The sequence below is a fragment of the Heteronotia binoei genome, chromosome 3 (genome assembly GCF_032191835.1).
Source record: "Heteronotia binoei isolate CCM8104 ecotype False Entrance Well chromosome 3, APGP_CSIRO_Hbin_v1, whole genome shotgun sequence".
Lineage (NCBI taxonomy): Eukaryota > Metazoa > Chordata > Lepidosauria > Squamata > Gekkonidae > Heteronotia > Heteronotia binoei.
In genome coordinates, this window is record NC_083225.1 from 187804499 (window position 1) to 187824227 (window position 19729).

The following is a 19729-nucleotide window of genomic DNA, read 5'->3' on the forward strand; positions in this document are numbered from 1 at the left end:
GCTACATCAGGGGGTGTGGCTTAATATGCAAAGGAGTTCCTGCTACAACAAAAGCCCTGGTCCCTGCTCACTTCTTCGAATACTTCTTCAGGTAGAGTCCAGCAGTACCTTAAAGAGTAGCGAAAATTGTGGCAGGAGAGGCACTTTCGTGAGCCACGACACACACTCACCTTGGAGCAGCACCATTGACCTGGCTCCGCCCTTTCCCGCTGGTACCTTCTCCAGCGACAGCTGTACAAGCCAGCCAGGCAGGAGACGAAAGGCTGGTGTTCATAAGCGTTGGAGCAGGCGCTGGCGAGCGACTTTCAGTTTCCGGAACTTGCTCTTCTTCACGGTGACGGGCCCAGTGTCCATCAGCGGAGCTCCTATCTCATCTTCCGTCTGGAACGAGGACTTCAGAACAAGGAAGGCGCTCGCTGGAGGGGGTGGGAGGTGCTGGAATTCTGTGGAATGACCGGGGGTGGGGGGGGAGAGGAAAAACCACAATGCAAAGCTGAGAATGAGATCCAAAAGGGGCTTCCGCACTAGATGAGGACTGGTATGATCCTGAACCATAGTGAACGTTAAGGGTGACGCACGCTGGGACACAGGCGCCTGACCCAACTCAGAGCCAGTTTGGTAATAATAATAATAATTTTTTATTTCTATCCCACCCTCCCCACCTCGGCAGGCTCAGGGCGGCTATCAACATTTATAAAAACGTACAGTGGTTAAAAAGCCTTTAAATTTAACAATATAAAACAGTAAACACTAACTTAACAGCATTAAAACAATCTAGTAAGTACAATTATTCATCGGTATAGGTCTTCAAACCGCATTGGCGGATCCTTAATTGCCGATCTTCTGAGCAGTCCAGATGTGCAAGTTTAAAAAGGGCGGTCTTGCAGGCCCTGCGGAACTGATCAAGGTGCCGCAGGGCCCGCACCTCCTCGGGGAGTCGGTTCCATAGGGTAGGGGCCGCGATTGAGAATGCCCGTACCCTAGTATTCTGATATTTAGTCTCCTTCGGCCCAGGGATGGTCATTAGATTTTCCCAACTGACCTCAGTGCTCTCTGGGGTTCATACGGGGAAAGACGGTCCCTCAGGTAGGCAGGTAGGCTTCCCAACCCTCCCGCTCTGGCGGGAGTCCCCTGGGTTTGCAGCCTCATCTCCCGGTCTTCAAGAAGTGAGAAGCGGGGGGTGGGGGTGGAGGAGGGGGAGAACATACCTGTAGGCTTCATTATAGAGCTCCTGAGCCGTTTGTAAAATGTCTGCCGCTTTAAGGCTGGGCAGGGAGCAGGAAGGGCTTGGGAGAACAGCCCCGCCCTTTCTTTTGCTTTCACTTTCACAGCAAGAGTTCTCCGGAAGAAGATCTGGTAAGTGTGTGTGTGTGTGTGTGTGTGAGGGAGGGGGCAGGGGATTCCCTGGTTTGGAGGCCCTCCCCCCTTTTAGAAAGCGTGGGGGGGAGGGAAATGTCTACTGGGCATTCTATTATTCCCTATGGAGAACGATTCCCATAGGGAATAATAGGGAATTCATCCGTTGGTATTGGGGGCTCTGGGGGGGCTATTTTTTGAGGTAGAGGCACCAAATTTTTAGTATAACATCTAGTGCCTCTCCCCAGAATACCCCCCCAAGTTTCAAAACGATTGGACCAGAGGGTCCAATTCTATGAGCCCCAAAAGATGGTGCCCCTATACTTCATTATTTCCTATGGAAGAAAGGAATTTTAAAAGGTGTGCTGTCCCTTTAAATGTGATGGCCAGAACTCCCTTGGAGTTCAATTATGCTCGTCACATCCTTGTTCTTGGCTCCACCCCCAATGTCTCCTGGCTCCACCCCCAAAGTCTCCTGGCTCCACCCCCAAAGTCCCCAGATTTTTCTTTAATTGGACTTGGCAACCCTATAGGCAGGTCCTCGGCCATATAAGGCTTTAAAGGTAATGACCAACACTTTGTACTGGACCCGGTATGTGATCGGCAGCCAGTGCAGTTCACGTAGCCTCGGCTGTATATGTTCCCGTTTTGGGAGTCCCAACAACAGCCTGGCCGCCGCATTCTGCACTAGCTGCAGTCTCCAAGTCCGGCACAAAGGTAGCCCCAAGTAGAGGGCATTACAGTAGTCCAATCTTGAGGTGACCATTGCGTGGATCACTATTGCGAGGTCCCGGCGCTCAAGGAAAGGGGCCAACTGCCTTGCCCGCTTCAGATGGAAGAATGCTGACTTGGCGGTGGCTGCTATCTGGGCCTCCATCGATAATGAAGGCTCCAGTAAAACACCCAGGCTCTTTACCTGGTGCGCTGCTTTCAATGGCGCACCATCAAAGACCGGGAGAGCTATTTCCCTTCCCAGAGCGCCGCGACCCACGCAAAGGACCTCTGTCTTCGCTGGGTTCAGCTTCAGCCCACTCAGCCTGAGCCATGTCGCAACAGCCTGTAAGGCCCGGTCGAGATTCCCTGGTGCGGGGTCGGGCCAGCCGTCCATTAGTAGATAGAGCTGGGTGTCATCTGCATATTGATGGCAACCCAGCCCAAACCGCCGGGCAATCTGGGCGAGGGGGCACATATAGATGTTGAACAACATCGGGGAGAGCACTGCTCCCTGAGGCAACCCACAATCCAGTGTGCGCCTCCGGGACCGTTCACTCCCGATAGCCACCCTCTGTCCCCGACCTAGGAGAAAGGAGGAAAGCCATTGCAAGGCCGACCCCTCAACCCCAATGTCGGCGAGGCGGCGTGTCAGTAGCCGATGGTCGACTGCATCAAATGCAGCCGACAGATCTAACAGCATCAGCACCGCAACGCCGCCTCGATCCAGTTGCCGTTGGAGGTCATCCACCAAGGTGTAGTGGTTAAGTGTGGTTAAGTGTGTGGACTCTTATCTGGGAGAACCTGGTTTGATTCCCCACTTCTCCACTTGCAGCTGCTGGAATGGCCTTGGGTCAGCCAGAGCTCTCTTATCTGGGAGAACCGGGTTTGATTCCCCACTCCTCCACTTGCACCTGCTGGAATGGCCTTGGGTCAGCCAGAGCTCTCTTCTCTGGGAGAACCAGGTTTGATTCCCCACTCCTCCACTTGCAGCTGCTGGAATGGCCTTGGGTCAGCCGTAGCTCTTCTCTGGGAGAACTGGGTTTGATTCCCCACTCCTCCACTTGCAGCTGCTGGAATGGCCTTGGGTCAACCATAACTCTCTTATCTGGGAGAACCGGGTTTGATTCCCCACTCCTCCACCTGCAGCTGCTGGAATGGCCTTGGGTCAGCCATAGCTCTCCTAGGAGTTGTCCTGGAAAGGGCAGCTGCTGTGAGAGTCCTCTCAGCCTCACCCACCTCATAGGGTGTCTGTTGTGGGGGAGGAAGGGAAAGGAGATTGTGACCATGCTGAGACTCTGATTAAGAGAGAAGGGCAAGGTGTAAATCTACAGTCTTCTTCTAGGGAGCCAGTTTAGTGTGGTGGTTAAATGTGCAGACTCTTATCTGGGAGAACCGGGTTTGATTCCCCACTCCTCCACTTGCCGCTGCTGAAATGGCCTCAGGTCAACCATAGCTCTCACAGGAGTTGTCCTTGAACTGGAAAGGGCAGCTTCTGGGAGAGCTCTTTCAGCCCTACCTACCTCACAGGGTGTCTGTTGTGGGGGAGGGGGGAGGTAAAGAGATTGTGACCGCTCTGAGACTCTGATATTCAGAGTATAGGGCAGGATATGAATCCAATATCTTCTTCTTCTTCTCAGTATTTTTGTAAAACAGAAGTCTTATTCTAGTATACTCCCGATGGAACTGGAAACACCTGGTAAGCTTCTTATACTTGGCTCCTATAGATTTTTTGTCCATCCCTTTCATGAGAAGCCCAGGACAATAGAAGTGTGGAGCTGTGCTAGATCCATTGGAGATACAGAGCTGTGTCAATTGAAATACCGTAGCAAGTATATATGAGAATACATAGGGAAGTACCTTGAATAAGACTCTAGATCCAGGGTGTCAAACATGTGGCCCAGGGGCCAAATCAGGCCCCTGGAGGGCTCCTATCAGGCCCCTAAGCAATTGGCTCGTGTCTGCTTCCTTCTCCCTCTCTCTTGCTTCCTTCTGCAACTCAGCTTGCTTTGCAAGGCATACTCAATCGCACAGGAGCTACAGAGCAAAACCTCTATTTTCTCCATTGGCTGAGTCTCCTCCCCCTCCTGGGGAAGGAAGAAAAGAGCCAGAGCTTCCTTTGCCCAGTTCCCTGGATCCCACAGGAAAAAATACAAAGAAAGCATCTTTAAGACCAACTAATGTTTTAAGGATGTTTTATTTTAAGGGTTTTAAAAAAAACCTTTAGTCATGTCTGTGTCCTTTATAGAGTTTATATCTCTGCTACCTAATCTTGAATAGGTACACACATGGCGCAGCCTGACATGGCCCAGCCCGACAAGGTCTCATTTATGTCATATCTGGCCCTCATAACAAATGAGTTTTTTATTTTTATTTCATGACATGCCAGTCCCTTTGGTGAGCTGCCTGAGGAAAGATTAACTCCAAAAATGGATGGAAGCGGCGGTCCGGTTCCAGGGGAGAGACGGTGGCTCAGTGGCAGAGCATCTGCTTGGTAAGCAGAGGGTCCCAGGTTCAATCCCCAGCATCTCCAGTTAAAAGGACCAGGCAGTAGGTGTTGGGAAAGACCTCAGCCTGAGACCCTGGAGAGACATACAGTGGGGCTGTAGCTCAGCGGTAGAGCATCTGCTTGGTAAGCAGAATGTCCCAGGTTCAATCCCTGGCATCTCCAGTTAAAGGACCAGGCAGTAGGTGATGGGAAAGACCTCTGTTGAGGCCCTGGAGAGCCACTGAAGAGGAGCCATGGCTCAGTGGTAGAGAATCTGCCTGGAAAGCAAAAAGTCCCAGGTTCAATCCCCGACACCTTCAGTTAAAAGGACCAGGCAGTAGGCGATGGGAAAGACCTCAGCCTGAGACCCTGGAGAGACATACAGTGGGGCTGTAGCTCAGTGGCAGAGCATCTGCTTGGGAAGCAGAAGGTCCCAGGTTCAATCCCCGGCATCTCCAACTAAAAAGGGTCCAGGCAAATAGGCATGAAAAACCTCGGCTTGAGATCCTGGAGAGCCACTGCCAGTCTGAGTAGACAATATTGACTTTGATGGACTGAGGGTCTGATTCCGTACAAGGCAGCTTCATAGGTTCATATGTTCATATATGTTCACACCTGCTTGGGAATTACTGGACTTCAGGAATTCCTACAAACAACTACAAAGAACATTGCACATTGTCTTTGTAAAATGGGCTGTAAAATATTTCTAAATTAATATGTAAAAAATACTGTGCATTTGTATTAGTTAAAACTCTCAGGGAAAAGGAAAGGAAAGGTCCCCTGTGCGAGCACCAGTTGTTTCCGACGCTGGGGTGACGTTGCTTTCACAATGTTTTCACGGCAGACTTTTGACGGGGTGGTTTGCTATTGCCTTCCCCAGTCCTCTACGCTTTTCCCCCAGCAAGCTGGGTACTCATTTGACCGACCTCGGAAGGATGGAAGGCTGAGTCAACCTTGAGCCAGCTACCTGAAAACCCAGCTTCCGCCGGAGATTGAACTCAGGTTGTGAGCAGAGCTTAGGACTGCAGTACTGCAGCTTTAACAATCTGCGTTCAAAAATTATACCTGACCCGACACGGAAGAACTGAGGAACTTACCTGGAAAGGATTCAGTGGTTCCATTTGGCCCTGGAAAACCACGAGAGCAGAGGAGAGAGTTTCAACATCCCTACCAAGCTCTTTAACCTATTGTTGCCAACCTCCAGGTGGCACCTGGAGAACTCTCAGAATTACAATCTATCTCCAGGCAACAGAGCTCAGTTCCCCTGGAGAAAAAGGCTGCTTTGGCAGGTGAACTCTATGGAATTATACGTGGGAGAATCCCCCCCTGCTCCAAACACCAGCCTATCCAGGTTTCATCTTCTAATCTCCAGGAATTTCCAAATTGGGAGTTGGTAAACCCTAGCCTGAGGCAGCTTTGCCCCCCCCTCCCCTTCCTCTGGCTGGAAACAGCAGTCTTTGAAACCGAAACTTTGTTCCTGGAAAGCTCTGCTTCAAAAGCATACGTCTCCAAAAGAGTTTGCTGTAAACCAAGCAGTTGCTAGGTGTATCATGCTTGTTTTTCTCCACAGCCCTGCCCATATATGTGGGCTGGAATTTGTGTGCATGATCTACCATTGAGAAAGAAGGGATGCCAACCTCCAGGGGATCCCCTGGAATCACAGCTCATCTCCAGACGACAGAGAGCGGTTTCCCTGGAGAAAATGGATGTTTTGGAGGGTGGATTTCAGAATGGTGTCTTCTAGAGGATGGTGTGGAATTGTTTTCTGTGGCCCCAGAAGGTCGGACCAGAACCAATGGGTTAACATTAAATCAAAAGAGTTTGTGGCTCAACATTAGGAAGAACTTCCTGACCGTTAGAGCGATTCCGCAGTAGAACAAGCTTCCTCGGGAAGTGGTGGGCTCTCCTTCCTTGGAGGTTTTTCAACAGAGGCTAGATGGCCCTCTGACAGCAATGAAGATTCTGTGAATTTAGGGGGAGGTATCTGTGAGTTTAGAGCGGTTCCTCGGTGGAATAGACTTCCTAGGGAGGTGGTGTGCTCTTCTTCCTTGGAGGTTTTGAAACAGAGGCTAGATGGCCATCTGACAGCAATGAAGATCCTGTGAATTTAGGGGGAGGTATCTGTGAGTTTAGAGCGGTTCCTCAGTGGAATAGACTTCCTAGGGAGGTGGTGTGCTCTCCTTCCTTGGAGGTTTTGAAACAGAAGCTAGATGGCCATCTGACAGCAATGAGGATCCTGTGAATTTAGGGGGGAGGTGTTTGTGAGTTTCCTGCATTGTGCAGGGGGTTGGACTAGACGACCCTGGAGGTCCGTTCCAACTCTGATTCTATGACTCTGTGGCATTTCACCCCACTGAGGTCTCTGTCTTCCCCAGACTCTATCCCCAAATCTTCAGGAGTTTCCCAACCTGAATCTGGCAACCCCACACTGACAAGTAGTGGGGTTGAGAGGCGGCGTTCCCTCTAAGCTGAGTGAGTGTGAGGTAGCTCACAGCTTTTTAGCCTCCAGCTCACACCTTTTTGTCTTCGCTCTGGAAAAACGGCCCCAGAGCCAAGTAATTGATGCAGGAGCTCACAACTTGAACGCCAGTCGCTGACAAAGCACAACTTTTGCTCACAAGACTCCGCAGCTCAGAGGGAGCGTTGGTGAGGGAGGAGCTGGCCACCTTACTTCCATATTCCAACATACCTTTCCTATTCTTCTGCTCAAAATCACAATGCATCTTCCTTTCTTCCTTTTGGCAAAACAACATGCCGGTTTGCGTCTCCCAGCCATTGAGAGACGCAAGTCAACTGCCATGGAATCTTCTATTTCAATCGTTCTTTCGGTGGAACGACCACGGCTCTTCTCAAGAAAGCGTCGACTCTGGCTCCTTTCCCGCTTGAGAACAAACCTCAGTTCCCCACCCTTTGCTGACTCAGGTAGAGGCTCAGGTGAGTCGCCGCGTTGGTCTGAAGCAGCAGAACAAAATCTGAGTCCTGGGGCACCTTGAAGACCAACAAAATTTTATTCTAGGCATAAGCTTTTGCGTACAGGCACACTTCTTCGTGAGCCTGAATGTGAACTGGATCCACTTCACATCAAGGCTTATACCCATGGGTTAACCATGACTTTAAGAAGGGTGCAGTAGTCCACGTCTGCTGCAGGCTCACTGGTTGCTGACAAGACCAATGCGGGACAGGTCCGGCCACAGTGGCTGCAGGGAAAAGTCTGATTTGGGGTTGGTGCTGTAGCAGTGCGATTCTTCCTCAATCTCCTTTTGTCCTCAAGACCAGCTATGCGTGCGTTCTCAAAGGAAGAGACAGCCTGGTGGATGGTGTGCCTCCATGCTTTGCGATCTGAGGCTAGGTCAGACCACTGGTGATGGTTGATGCGACAGGTGCCAAGGGATTTCTTCAAGGAGTTGTTGTACCTCTTCTTTGGTGCCTCTCTATTTCGATGGCCGGTGGAAAGTTCGCCATACAGAGCAATCTTGGGAAGGCGGTGGTTTTCCATCCTAGAAATATGCCCTGCCCAGCGCAGCTGCGTCTTCAACAGCAGTGCCTCGATGCTGGTAACCTCTGCCCTCTTGAGGACTTCAGTGTTGGTCACAAAGTCACTCCAGTGGATGTTAAGGATGGTGTGAAGGCAGCGCTGATGAAAGCGCTCAAGGAGTCGCAGGTGATGATGGTATAAAACCCAGGGTGTAATATAAACTACATACAACAAAACACCTTAACTTTACATACGCCAATGCGATTGAAAACTCATCCACTTCAGGCTTCCGGTGTGGGTTTCCAACAGAGCTGCTGTCTCCTGAATAAGGGGAAAACTTAATCCTTTGTTCAGGGTAGTAAAGAACCTTATCGGGTTCTCTGCCTGCATTTCTCAGTTAGAGATTTGCCCAGGATGACGCCATAAATACTTGGAGCCGTTGATCTCAGCTGAAGATTGATGCTGGAGAGTGTCTTTCTGATGCTTTGTAGAGCCGGCAAGGAAAAGGAGCGTCGTCCAGCATCTACAAAGGATTAAGAGCCATTTAATTGGCTTAAGCATGTTTGGATCTCACTCTCTTTTGGGACTGATAAACATTTGAAAGACCAGGAAGACCGAAGTTTAAAGAACATAGCCGCTAAGGTACTTTGATCATTATCTATCACTCCAGGACATTTCTAAGCTAATCTAAATAACAGTAGAAGGTGGAAAAGCCTGAAAAGGGGGAGGAGGAGAGACTGTGTAATTTGGACTCTGTTAATTTAAAGGCATTGATAGAATTTGGGAAAGAAGAAAACTCATCCACTTCACTGCTACTGCCCAAAGTCCATAACGATTTAATAGTAAATCCAATGATAAAAAAGAACCGGTCCTATTTTGTTTCGGATATACTGTCCTGCTTCAAGGGACAGTCTTGCCATATTCATAGGTTCAGTAGGCGTGAAGTGCCACAATTTCCCAGCTTCCTTGTATTTTTATTTGATTCTATATATATTCTATATATGGAACACCTCTACCAATTTGCTGACATTGTATTGTACCATGGAGTTTTCCTGAAAACTCCTAGAGTGGCCGGCGCACGACGTCACCGGCGGGATGATGTCACTTGTGAGTGACGTCATCGCCCTGCGCGCACAAAAACAGTCCCCCGCCAGAGGCTGCAGGGAACTTGGCAACTGAGTGAGCGACTGAATAAATTTGTTTATTCTGAGGCCATTTTTCCCGAGCTAAGGCAAAAATGTGTGAGCCGGAGGCTAAAAAACTGTGGGCTACTTCACATTAACTCAGCTTAGAGGGAACACTGGTGACAGGCGTTTGCTGGCCCGGAGACAGATACAGCCTCCTTGAAAAAGCTGGAGCACTGAGGGAAATCGGCCTCTCTTCAAAGTACTATACGGGCTGTCTTTTCCAGTCACCAGTTCCAGAGGGGGAAGTGGAAGTCACCGGGGGGGGGGAACTGGAAGTCACTAGAGTCACCAGTTCCAGGGGGGGAGATAAGGAAGTCCCTGCCCCCCGGTGAAAAACGTCCTGTAATTCAACTTAACACCTCAAAACGCACTCAGAATGCTCAGATCACAAACTTATTCATATTCGTTCTTGTACAAACAGTAGAACAATTAATTAACAATCCAAAGAACAACCTTTAAGGTGGAAAAGGTAAAGTGTTAGCCATATAACACAAAGTCCTTAGTGGTAACTAAGACTCTGCTTGGAACTTTGAAGTGGGAAGAGGTATACAATCTATGAGAAATCTCTTTGTAAGGATTATAGCTTCTTGCAGTGATCAGAGAAGTGGTCCATCTAGTTCAGCATCCTGCCTCACACAGTGGCCAACCAGTTCCTCTGTAGGGCCAACAACAGGGCACAGAGGCTGAGGCCTTCCCCTGAGAAGAACATCAGAAGAGCCCTGCTGGATCAGACCAGTGAGGGTCCATCTAGTCCAGCCTCCAGTCTCACACAGTGGCCAACCAGTTCCTCTGGAGGGTCAACAACAGGGCAGAGAGGCTGAGGCCTTCCTAAGAACATCAGAAGAGCCCTGCTGGATCAGACCAGGGAAGGTCCATCTAGTCCAGCCTCCAGTCTCACATAGTGGCCAACCAGTTCCTCTGGAGGTCAACAACAGGGCAGAGAGGCCGAGGCCTTCCCCTGAGAAGAACATCAGAAGAGCCCTGCTGGATCAGACCAGTGAGGGTCCATCTAGTCCAGCCTCCAGTCTCACACAGTGGCCAACCAGTTCCTCTGGAGAATCAACAACAGGGCAGAGAGGCTGAGGCCTTCCTAAGAACATCAGAAGAGCCCTGCTGGATCAGACCAGGGAAGGTCCATCTAGTCCAGCCTCCAGTCTCACACAGTGGCCAACCGGTTCCTCTGGAAGTCAACAACAGGGCAGAGAGGCCGAGGCCTTCCCCTGAGAAGAACATCAGAAGAGCCGTGCTGGATCTTGTTTGTACAAGAATGAATACTAGTAACTTTGTGTTCTGAGCATTCTGAGTGTGTTCAAAGTGTTGACTTGAGTTTCAGATCATTCTTCAAGAGGGCAGGGACTTCCTTCTCCCCCTCTCTCTCTCCGTGATTCTCACTTTCGTTGCCAAGCTTCCAGGTGAGGCCTGGAGATCTCCTGCTATTAAAACTGATCTCCAAGCATAACAGATCCATTCCCCCAGAGGAAATGACTGCTTTGGAAGGTGGACTCTGTGCAGGATCGGATCAACATGTTTTTTTGAGGGGGGGGGGGAGGTCAAAATTAAAAAATGGCCCCCCTTATGGGCCATTCCATCTTATGCTCCCATAGAATACAATGGACTCCATACCCAATTTGGCAAAAAAAAAACCCCTCCGTTGGTGCCCAGGGCAAGCAACCCCTCTGCAGCCCCCTAGATCCGGCCCTGACTCTGTGGCATGGTCCCCCACTAGGTTTGCCAATTTCCAGGTCCCAGTGGGGGTTCTTCCACCTTCCCAGGCTCCTTCCCGCCCCCAGTCAGCTGGCTGGTGGGGGGAAGCCTGGCCCCCACAGGACCATGTGCCTTTCCAACTCTGGAGGCTTCAGTCTCCGATTGAAAGGCTTCCTCTTGGGATGGGATGTCTGTGTTGCTGTGGAGAAGTTGGCAGCAACTCGTGAGTAGAGAGGCCAATCCCTCACTTCAGAGTTACCAGAAATGGGGGTGGGGGGAGGGAAACGTCTGCTGAGCACTTCATTATTCCCTATGTGGAGATCCATTCTCATACGATATAATGGGGAATTGATCTGGAGGTTTTGGGGGCTCTGGGGGAGCTGTTTTTTGAGGTAGAGGCACCAAATTTTCAGTATAGTATCTAGTGCCTCTCCCCAAAGTACCCCCCAAGTTTCAAAACGATTGGACCAGGGGGTCCAATTCTATGAGCCCCCAAAGAAGGTGCCGCTATTCTTCATTATTTCCTATGGAAGGAAGACATTTAAAAAGGTGTGCCGTCCCTTTAAATGTGATGGCCAGAACTCCCTTGGAGTTCAATGATGCTTGTCACACCCTTGTTCCTGGCTCCGCCCCAATGTCTCCTGGCTCCACCCCCAAAGTCTCCTGGCTCCACCCCCAAAGTCCCCAGATATTTCTTGAATTGGACTTGGCAACCCTATCCCCCACTGAGATCCCTCCCCTCCTCAAACCCTGCCCTCCCCAGGCCCCACCCCCAAAATCTCGAGGTATTTCCCAACTCGGAGCCCGCAACCCTACATACTTTACTTGCCATCTTTTCAGCCACTTCATCAGGGCTGCCAAGCTCTCTGGTGGGGCAGGGGTTTTCCCACTTTGGGGGTCCCCAACCACAGTGGGCCAGCGGGGGGATCCCCTCCTGACATCACCAGCGCAATGACATCACTCGTAAGTGACGTCATTGCGGCAGCAATGTTGCGCGCCGACCACTCTAGGAGCTTCCGGGAAAACTATGGTTTCCCCGGACGCTCTAGCAATTTGGGAGGGAAACTCCATGGTACCATAGAGGCCGCGGGGGACTTGGCAACCCTACACTTCATGCGTCTTGAGTAGTTCCCCCTGGGAATTTTGCAATGCGATCTGAAATAAGCTGGACTCATCTGATGTAGGAAGCCCTGTAAACGTTTCTCTGGTGCACGAGTGCAGGAAGAAACCTGACCTACCTTCTGTTTATGATTGGTGTACCAGAGTTCAGGAAATGACCTTGTGAAAGGAAGTTCTTATCAGAGAGTTCAAAGCAGTAACACTCCTTCCGCAGATGTATTTGTGGAACGCTGGGCTATCTTTGTCAGGTTTTGGAGGGATAAGGCTGGTTTTCACAGCTATGCTTTAGGGACACGTTTAAAACATTTTTGTCTGATATAGCGGGGGTGTCCAACGGTAGCTCTCCAGATGTATTCATATTCGTTCTTGTACAAAAAGTAGAACAATTAATTAACAATCCAAAGAACAACCGTAAGGTGGAAAAGGTAAAGTGTTAGACATATCACACAAAGTCCTTAGTGGTAACTAAGACTCTGCTTGGAACTTTGAAGTGGGAAGAGGTATACAATCTATGAGAAATCTCTTTGTAAGGTTTATAGCTTCTTGCAGTGATCAGAGAAGTGGTCCAACTAGTCCAGCATCCTGCCTCACAGAGTGGCCAACCAGTTCCTCTGTAGGGCCAACAACAGGCCAGAGAGGCTGAGGCCTTCCCCTGAGAAGAACATCAGAAGAGCCCTGCTGGATCAGACCAGGGAGGGTCCATCTAGTCCAACCTCCTGTCTCACACAGTGGCCAACCAGTTCCTCTGTAGGGCCAACAACAGACCACAAAGGCTGAGGCCTTCCCCTGAGAAGAACATCAGAAGAACCCTGCTGGGTCAGACCAGTGGTCCATCTAGTCCAGCATCCTGCCTCACACAGTGGCCAACCAGTTCCTCTGTAGGGCCAACAATAGGGCACAGAGGCTGAGGCCTTCCCCTGAGAAGAACATCAGAAGAGCCCTGCTGGATCAGACCAGTGGTCCATCTAGTCCAGCATCCTGCCTCACACAGTGGCCAGCCAGTTCCTCTGTAGGGCCAACAACAGGGCACAGAGGCTGAGGCCTTTCCCTGAGAAGAACATCAGAAAAGCCCTGCTGGATCAGACCAGTGGTCCACCTAGTCCAGCATCATGCCTCACACAGTGGCCAGCCAGTTCCTCTGTGGGGCCAACAACAGGACACAGAGGCTGAGGCCTTCCCCTGAGAAGAACATCAGAAGAGCCCTGCTGGATCAGACCAGTGGACCATCTAGTCCAACATCCTGCCTCACACAGTGGCCAACCAGTTCCTCTGTAGGACCAACAACAGGGCACAGAGGCTGAGGCCTTCCCCTGAGAAGAACATCAGAAGAGCCCTGCTGGATCAGACCAGTGAGGGTCCATCTAGTCCAACCTCCTGTCTCACATAGTGGTCAACCGGTTCCTCTGGAGGTCAACAACAGGGCAGAGGCCGAGGCCTTCCCCTGAGAAGAACATCAGAAGAGCCCTGCTGGATCTTGTTTGTACAAGAATGAATACTAGTAACTTTGTGTTCTGAGCATGCTGAGTGTGTTCAAAGTGTTGACTTGAGTTTCAGATCATTCTTCGCGGGGGCAGGGCCTTCCTTCTCCCCCCCCCTCTCTCTCTCTCTCTCCGTGATTCTCACTTTCATTGCCAAGCTTCCAGGTGAGGCCTGGAGATCTCCTGCTATTAAAACTGATCTCCAAGCATAACAGATCCATTCCCCCAGAGGAAATGACTGCTTTGGAAGGTGGACTCTGTGCAGGATCGGATCAACATGTTTTTTGAGGGGGGGGGGAGGTCAAAATTAAAAAATGGCCCCCCTTATGGGCAATTCCATCTTATGCTCCCATAGAATACAATGGACTCCATACCCAATTTGGCAAAAAAAACACCCCTCCGTTGGTGCCCACGGCAAGCAACCCCTCTGCAGCCCCCTAGATCCGGCCCTGACTCTGTGGCATGGTCCCCCACTAGGTTTGCCAATTTCCAGGTCCCAGTGGGGGTTCTTCCACCTTCCCAGGCTCCTTCCCGCCCCCAGTCAGCTGGCTGGTGGGGGGAAGCCTGGCCCCCACAGGACCATGTGCCTTTCCAACTCCGGAGGCTTCAGTCTCCGATTGAAAGGCTTCCTCTTGGGATGGGATGTCTGTGTTGCTGTGGAGAAGTTGGCAGCAACTCGTGAGTAGAGAGGCCAATCCCTCACTTCAGAGTTACCAGAAATGGGGCGGGGGGGAGGGAAACGTCTGCTGAGCACTTCATTATTCCCTATGTGGAGATCCATTCTCATACGATATAATGGGGAATTGATCTGGAGGTTTTGGGGGCTCTGGGGGAGCTGTTTTTTGAGGTAGAGGCACCAAATTTTCAGTATAGTATCTAGTGCCTCTCCCCAAAGTACCCCCCAAGTTTCAAAACGATTGGACCAGGGGGTCCAATTCTATGAGCCCCCAAAGAAGGTGCCGCTATTCTTCATTATTTCCTATGGAAGGAAGACATTTAAAAAGGTGTGCCGTCCCTTTAAATGTGATGGCCAGAACTCCCTTGGAGTTCAATGATGCTTGTCACACCCTTGTTCCTGGCTCCGCCCCAATGTCTCCTGGCTCCACCCCCAAAGTCTCCTGGCTCCACCCCCAAAGTCCCCAGATATTTCTTGAATTGGACTTGGCAACCCTATCCCCCACTGAGATCCCTCCCCTCCTCAAACCCTGCCCTCCCCAGGCCCCACCCCCAAAATCTCGAGGTATTTCCCAACTCGGAGCCCGCAACCCTACATACTTTACTTGCCATCTTTTCAGCCACTTCATCAGGGCTGCCAAGCTCTCTGGTGGGGCAGGGGTTTTCCCACTTTGGGGGTCCCCAACCACAGTGGGCCAGCGGGGGGATCCCCTCCTGACATCACCAGCGCAATGACATCACTCGTAAGTGACGTCATTGCGGCAGCAATGTTGCGCGCCGACCACTCTAGGAGCTTCCGGGAAAACTATGGTTTCCCCGGACGCTCTAGCAATTTGGGAGGGAAACTCCATGGTACCATAGAGGCCGCGGGGGACTTGGCAACCCTACACTTCATGCGTCTTGAGTAGTTCCCCCTAGGAATTTTGCAATGCGATCTGAAATAAGCTGGACTCATCTGATGTAGGAAGCCCTGTAAACGTTTCTCTGGTGCACGAGTGCAGGAAGAAACCTGACCTACCTTCTGTTTATGATTGGTGTACCAGAGTTCAGGAAATGACCTTGTGAAAGGAAGTTCTTATCAGAGAGTTCAAAGCAGTAACACTCCTTCCGCAGATGTATTTGTGGAACGCTGGGCTATCTTTGTCAGGTTTTGGAGGGATAAGGCTGGTTTTCACAGCTATGCTTTAGGGACACGTTTAAAACATTTTTGTCTGATATAGCGGGGGTGTCCAACGGTAGCTCTCCAGATGTATTCATATTCGTTCTTGTACAAAAAGTAGAACAATTAATTAACAATCCAAAGAACAACCGTAAGGTGGAAAAGGTAAAGTGTTAGACATATCACACAAAGTCCTTAGTGGTAACTAAGACTCTGCTTGGAACTTTGAAGTGGGAAGAGGTATACAATCTATGAGAAATCTCTTTGTAAGGTTTATAGCTTCTTGCAGTGATCAGAGAAGTGGTCCAACTAGTCCAGCATCCTGCCTCACAGAGTGGCCAACCAGTTCCTCTGTAGGGCCAACAACAGGCCAGAGAGGCTGAGGCCTTCCCCTGAGAAGAACATCAGAAGAGCCCTGCTGGATCAGACCAGGGAGGGTCCATCTAGTCCAACCTCCTGTCTCACACAGTGGCCAACCAGTTCCTCTGTAGGGCCAACAACAGACCACAAAGGCTGAGGCCTTCCCCTGAGAAGAACATCAGAAGAACCCTGCTGGGTCAGACCAGTGGTCCATCTAGTCCAGCATCCTGCCTCACACAGTGGCCAACCAGTTCCTCTGTAGGGCCAACAATAGGGCACAGAGGCTGAGGCCTTCCCCTGAGAAGAACATCAGAAGAGCCCTGCTGGATCAGACCAGTGGTCCATCTAGTCCAGCATCCTGCCTCACACAGTGGCCAGCCAGTTCCTCTGTAGGGCCAACAACAGGGCACAGAGGCTGAGGCCTTTCCCTGAGAAGAACATCAGAAAAGCCCTGCTGGATCAGACCAGTGGTCCACCTAGTCCAGCATCATGCCTCACACAGTGGCCAGCCAGTTCCTCTGTAGGGCCAACAACAGGACACAGAGGCTGAGGCCTTCCCCTGAGAAGAACATCAGAAGAGCCCTGCTGGATCAGACCAGTGGACCATCTAGTCCAACATCCTGCCTCACACAGTGGCCAACCAGTTCCTCTGTAGGGCCAACAACAGGGCACAGAGGCTGAGGCCTTTCCCTGAGAAGAACATCAGAAGAGCCCTGCTGGATCAGACCAGTGAGGGTCCATCTAGTCCAACCTCCTGTCTCACACAGTGGTCAACCGGTTCCTCTGGAGGTCAACAACAGGGCAGAGAGGCCGAGGCCTTCCCCTGAGAAGAACATCAGAAGAGCCGTGCTGGATCTTGTTTGTACAAGAATGAATACTAGTAACTTTGTGTTCTGAGCATTCTGAGTGTGTTCAAAGTGTTGACTTGAGTTTCAGATCATTCTTCAAGAGGGCAGGGACTTCCTTCTCCCCCTCTCTCTCTCCGTGATTCTCACTTTCGTTGCCAAGCTTCCAGGTGAGGCCTGGAGATCTCCTGCTATTAAAACTGATCTCCAAGCATAACAGATCCATTCCCCCAGAGGAAATGACTGCTTTGGAAGGTGGACTCTGTGCAGGATCGGATCAACATGTTTTTTGAGGGGGGGGGAGGTCAAAATTAAAAAATGGCCCCCCTTATGGGCCATTCCATCTTATGCTCCCATAGAATACAATGGACTCCATACCCAATTTGGCAAAAAAAACACCCCTCCGTTGGTGCCCAGGGCAAGCACCCCCTCTGCACCCCCCTAGATCCGGCCCTGACTCTGTGGCATGGTCCCCCACTAGGTTTGCCAATTTCAAGGTCCCAGTGGGGGTTCTTCCACCTTCCCAGGCTCCTTCCCGCCCCCAGTCAGCTGGCCGGTGGGGGGAAGCCCCGCCCCCACAGGACCATGTGCCTTTCCAACTCCGGAGGCTTCAGTCTCCGATTGAAAGGCTTCCTCTTGGGATGGGGTGTCTGTGTTGCTGTGAAGAAGTTGGCAGCAACTCCTGAGTAGAGAGGCCAGTCCCTCACTTCAGAGCCGCCAGAAACGGGGGGGGGGGAGGGAAACGTCTGCTGAGCACTTCATTATTCCCTATGTGGAGATCCATTCTCATACGGTATAATGGGGAATTGATCTGGAGGTATCGGGGGCTCTGGGGGAGCTGTTTTTTGAGGTAGAGGCACCAAATTTTCAGTATAGTATCTAGTGCCTCTCCCCAAAGTACCCCCAAGTTTCAAAATGATTGGACCAGGGGGTCCAATTCTATGAGCCCCAAAAGAAGGTGCCCCTATCCTTCATGATTTCCTATGCTGTCCCTTTAAATGTGATGGCCAGAACTCCCTTGGAGTTCAATGATGCTTGTCACACCCTTGTTCCTGGCTCCACCCCAATGTCTCCTGGCTCCACCCCCAAAGTCTCCTGGCTCCACCCCCAAAGTCCCCAGATATTTCTTGAATTGGACTTGGCAACCCTACCCCCCACTGAGATCCCTCCCCTTCTCAAACCCTGCCCTCCCCAGGCCCCACCCCCAAAATCTCGAGGTATTTTCCAACTCGGAGCCCGCAACCCTAGTGAGGACGGCTACATACTTTACTTGCCATCTTTTCAGCCACTTCATCAGGGCTGCCAAGCTCTCAGGTGGGGCGGGGGTTCTCCCACTTTGGGGGTCCCCAACCACAGTGGGCCAGCGGGGGGATCCCCTCCCGACATCACCAGCGCATTGACATCACTCGTAAGTGATGTCATTGCGGCAGCAATGTTGCGTGCCGACCACTCTAGGAGCTTCCGGGAAAACTATGGTTTCCCCGGACGCTCTAGCAATTTGGGAGGGAAACTCCATGGTACCATAGAGGCCGCGGGGGACTTGGCAACCCTACACTTCATGCGTCTTGAGTAGTTCCCCCTGGGAATTTTGCAATGCGATCTGAAATAAGTTGGACTCATCTGATGTAGGAAGCCCTGTAAACGTTTCTCTGGTGCACGAGTGCAGGAAGAAACCTGACCTACCTTCTGTTTATGATTGGTGTACCACAGTTCAGGAAATGACCTTGTGAAAGGAAGTTCTTATCAGAGAGTTCAAAGCAGTAACACTCGTTCCACAGATGTATTTGTGGAACGCTGGGCTATCTTTGTCAGGTTTTGGAGGGATAAGGCTGGCTCTCACAACTATGCTTAGGGACATGTTTAAAACATTTTTGTCTGATATAGCGGGGGTGTCCAAGGGTAGCTCTCCAGATGTTTTTTTTGCCTACAACTCCTGCCAGCCCCAGCCAGCATGGCCAATGGCTGGGGCTGATGGGAGTTGTAGATAAAAAACATCTGGAGAGCTACCGTTGACCACCGCTGTGATATAGCATTGTTTTATCCTGATCGGGATGGTCCAGGCTAGTCTGTTCTCAGAAATTAAACAGGGTCAGCCTTAAGAACATAAGAGAAGCCATGTTGGATCAGGCCAACGGCCCATCAAGTCCAACCCTCTGTGTCACACAGTGGCAAAAAATGTTATATACACACATACACTGTGGCTAATAGCCTTGGAGAATACTACTGTGAGAGACCATCAAAGAAGTCCAGGGTTGTAATGTAGAGAATGTAACAATATAAGAAGAGCCCTGCTGGATCAGACCAGTGGTCCATCTAGTCCAGCATCCTGCTTCACACAGTTACCAACCAGTTCCTCTGGAGAGCCAACAACAGGGCACAGAGGCTGAGGCCTTCCCCCGAGAAGAACATCAGAAGAGCCCTGCTGTATCAGACCAGTGGTCCATCTAGTCCAGCATCCTGCTTCACACAGTTACCAACCAGTTCCTTTGGAGGGCCAACAACAGGGCACAGAGGCTGAGGCCTTCCCCCGAGAAGAACATCAGAAGAGCCCTGCTGGATCAGACCAGTGGTCCATCTACTCCAGTCTCCTGTCTCACACAGTGGCCAAGCATTTCTTCTGGGGGGCCAACAACAGGGCACAGAGGCCAAGGCCTTCCTAAGAACATCAGAAGAGCCTGCTGGATCAGACCAGTGGTCCATCTAGTCCAGCATCCTGTCTCACACAGTGGCCAACCATTTCTTCTAGGGGGCCAACAACAGGGCACAGAGGCCAAGGCCTTCGTAAGAACATCAGAAGAGCCTGCTGGATCGGACCAGTGGTCCGTCTATTCCAGCATCCTGTCTCACACAGTGGCCAACCAGTTCCTCTGGAAGGCCAACAACAGGGCATGGAGGCCGAGGCCTTCCTAAGAACATCAGAAGAGCCCTGCTGGATCAGGCCAGTGGTCCGTCTATTCCACCATCCTGTCTCACACAGTGGCCAACCAGTTCCACTGGGCAGTGGGCAGAGAAAGCGAGGCCTTCCTATGAACATGAAAGGAGCCATCCTGGATCAGACCAGTGAGGGTCCATCTAGTCCAGCCTCCTGTCTCACATAGTGGCCAATCAGTTCCTCTGGATGGCCAACAACAGGGCACAGAGGCCAAGGCCTTCCTAAAAATATCAGAAGAGC

General features: G+C 51.0%; 1 protein-coding gene across 1 annotated transcript in view; it reads right to left on the reverse strand.

Moving 5' to 3' along the window:
* Positions 1–270: 270 nt before the first annotated feature.
* Positions 271–19729, reverse strand: part of LOC132569151 (ubiquitin carboxyl-terminal hydrolase 35-like) — a 31623-nt gene continuing 12164 nt past the window's right edge. Inside the window, exon 3 of the mRNA XM_060235337.1 lies at positions 271–443. Within this exon, the coding sequence (XP_060091320.1) occupies positions 271–443 (173 nt within the window). The remainder of the gene's footprint in view (positions 444–19729) is intronic.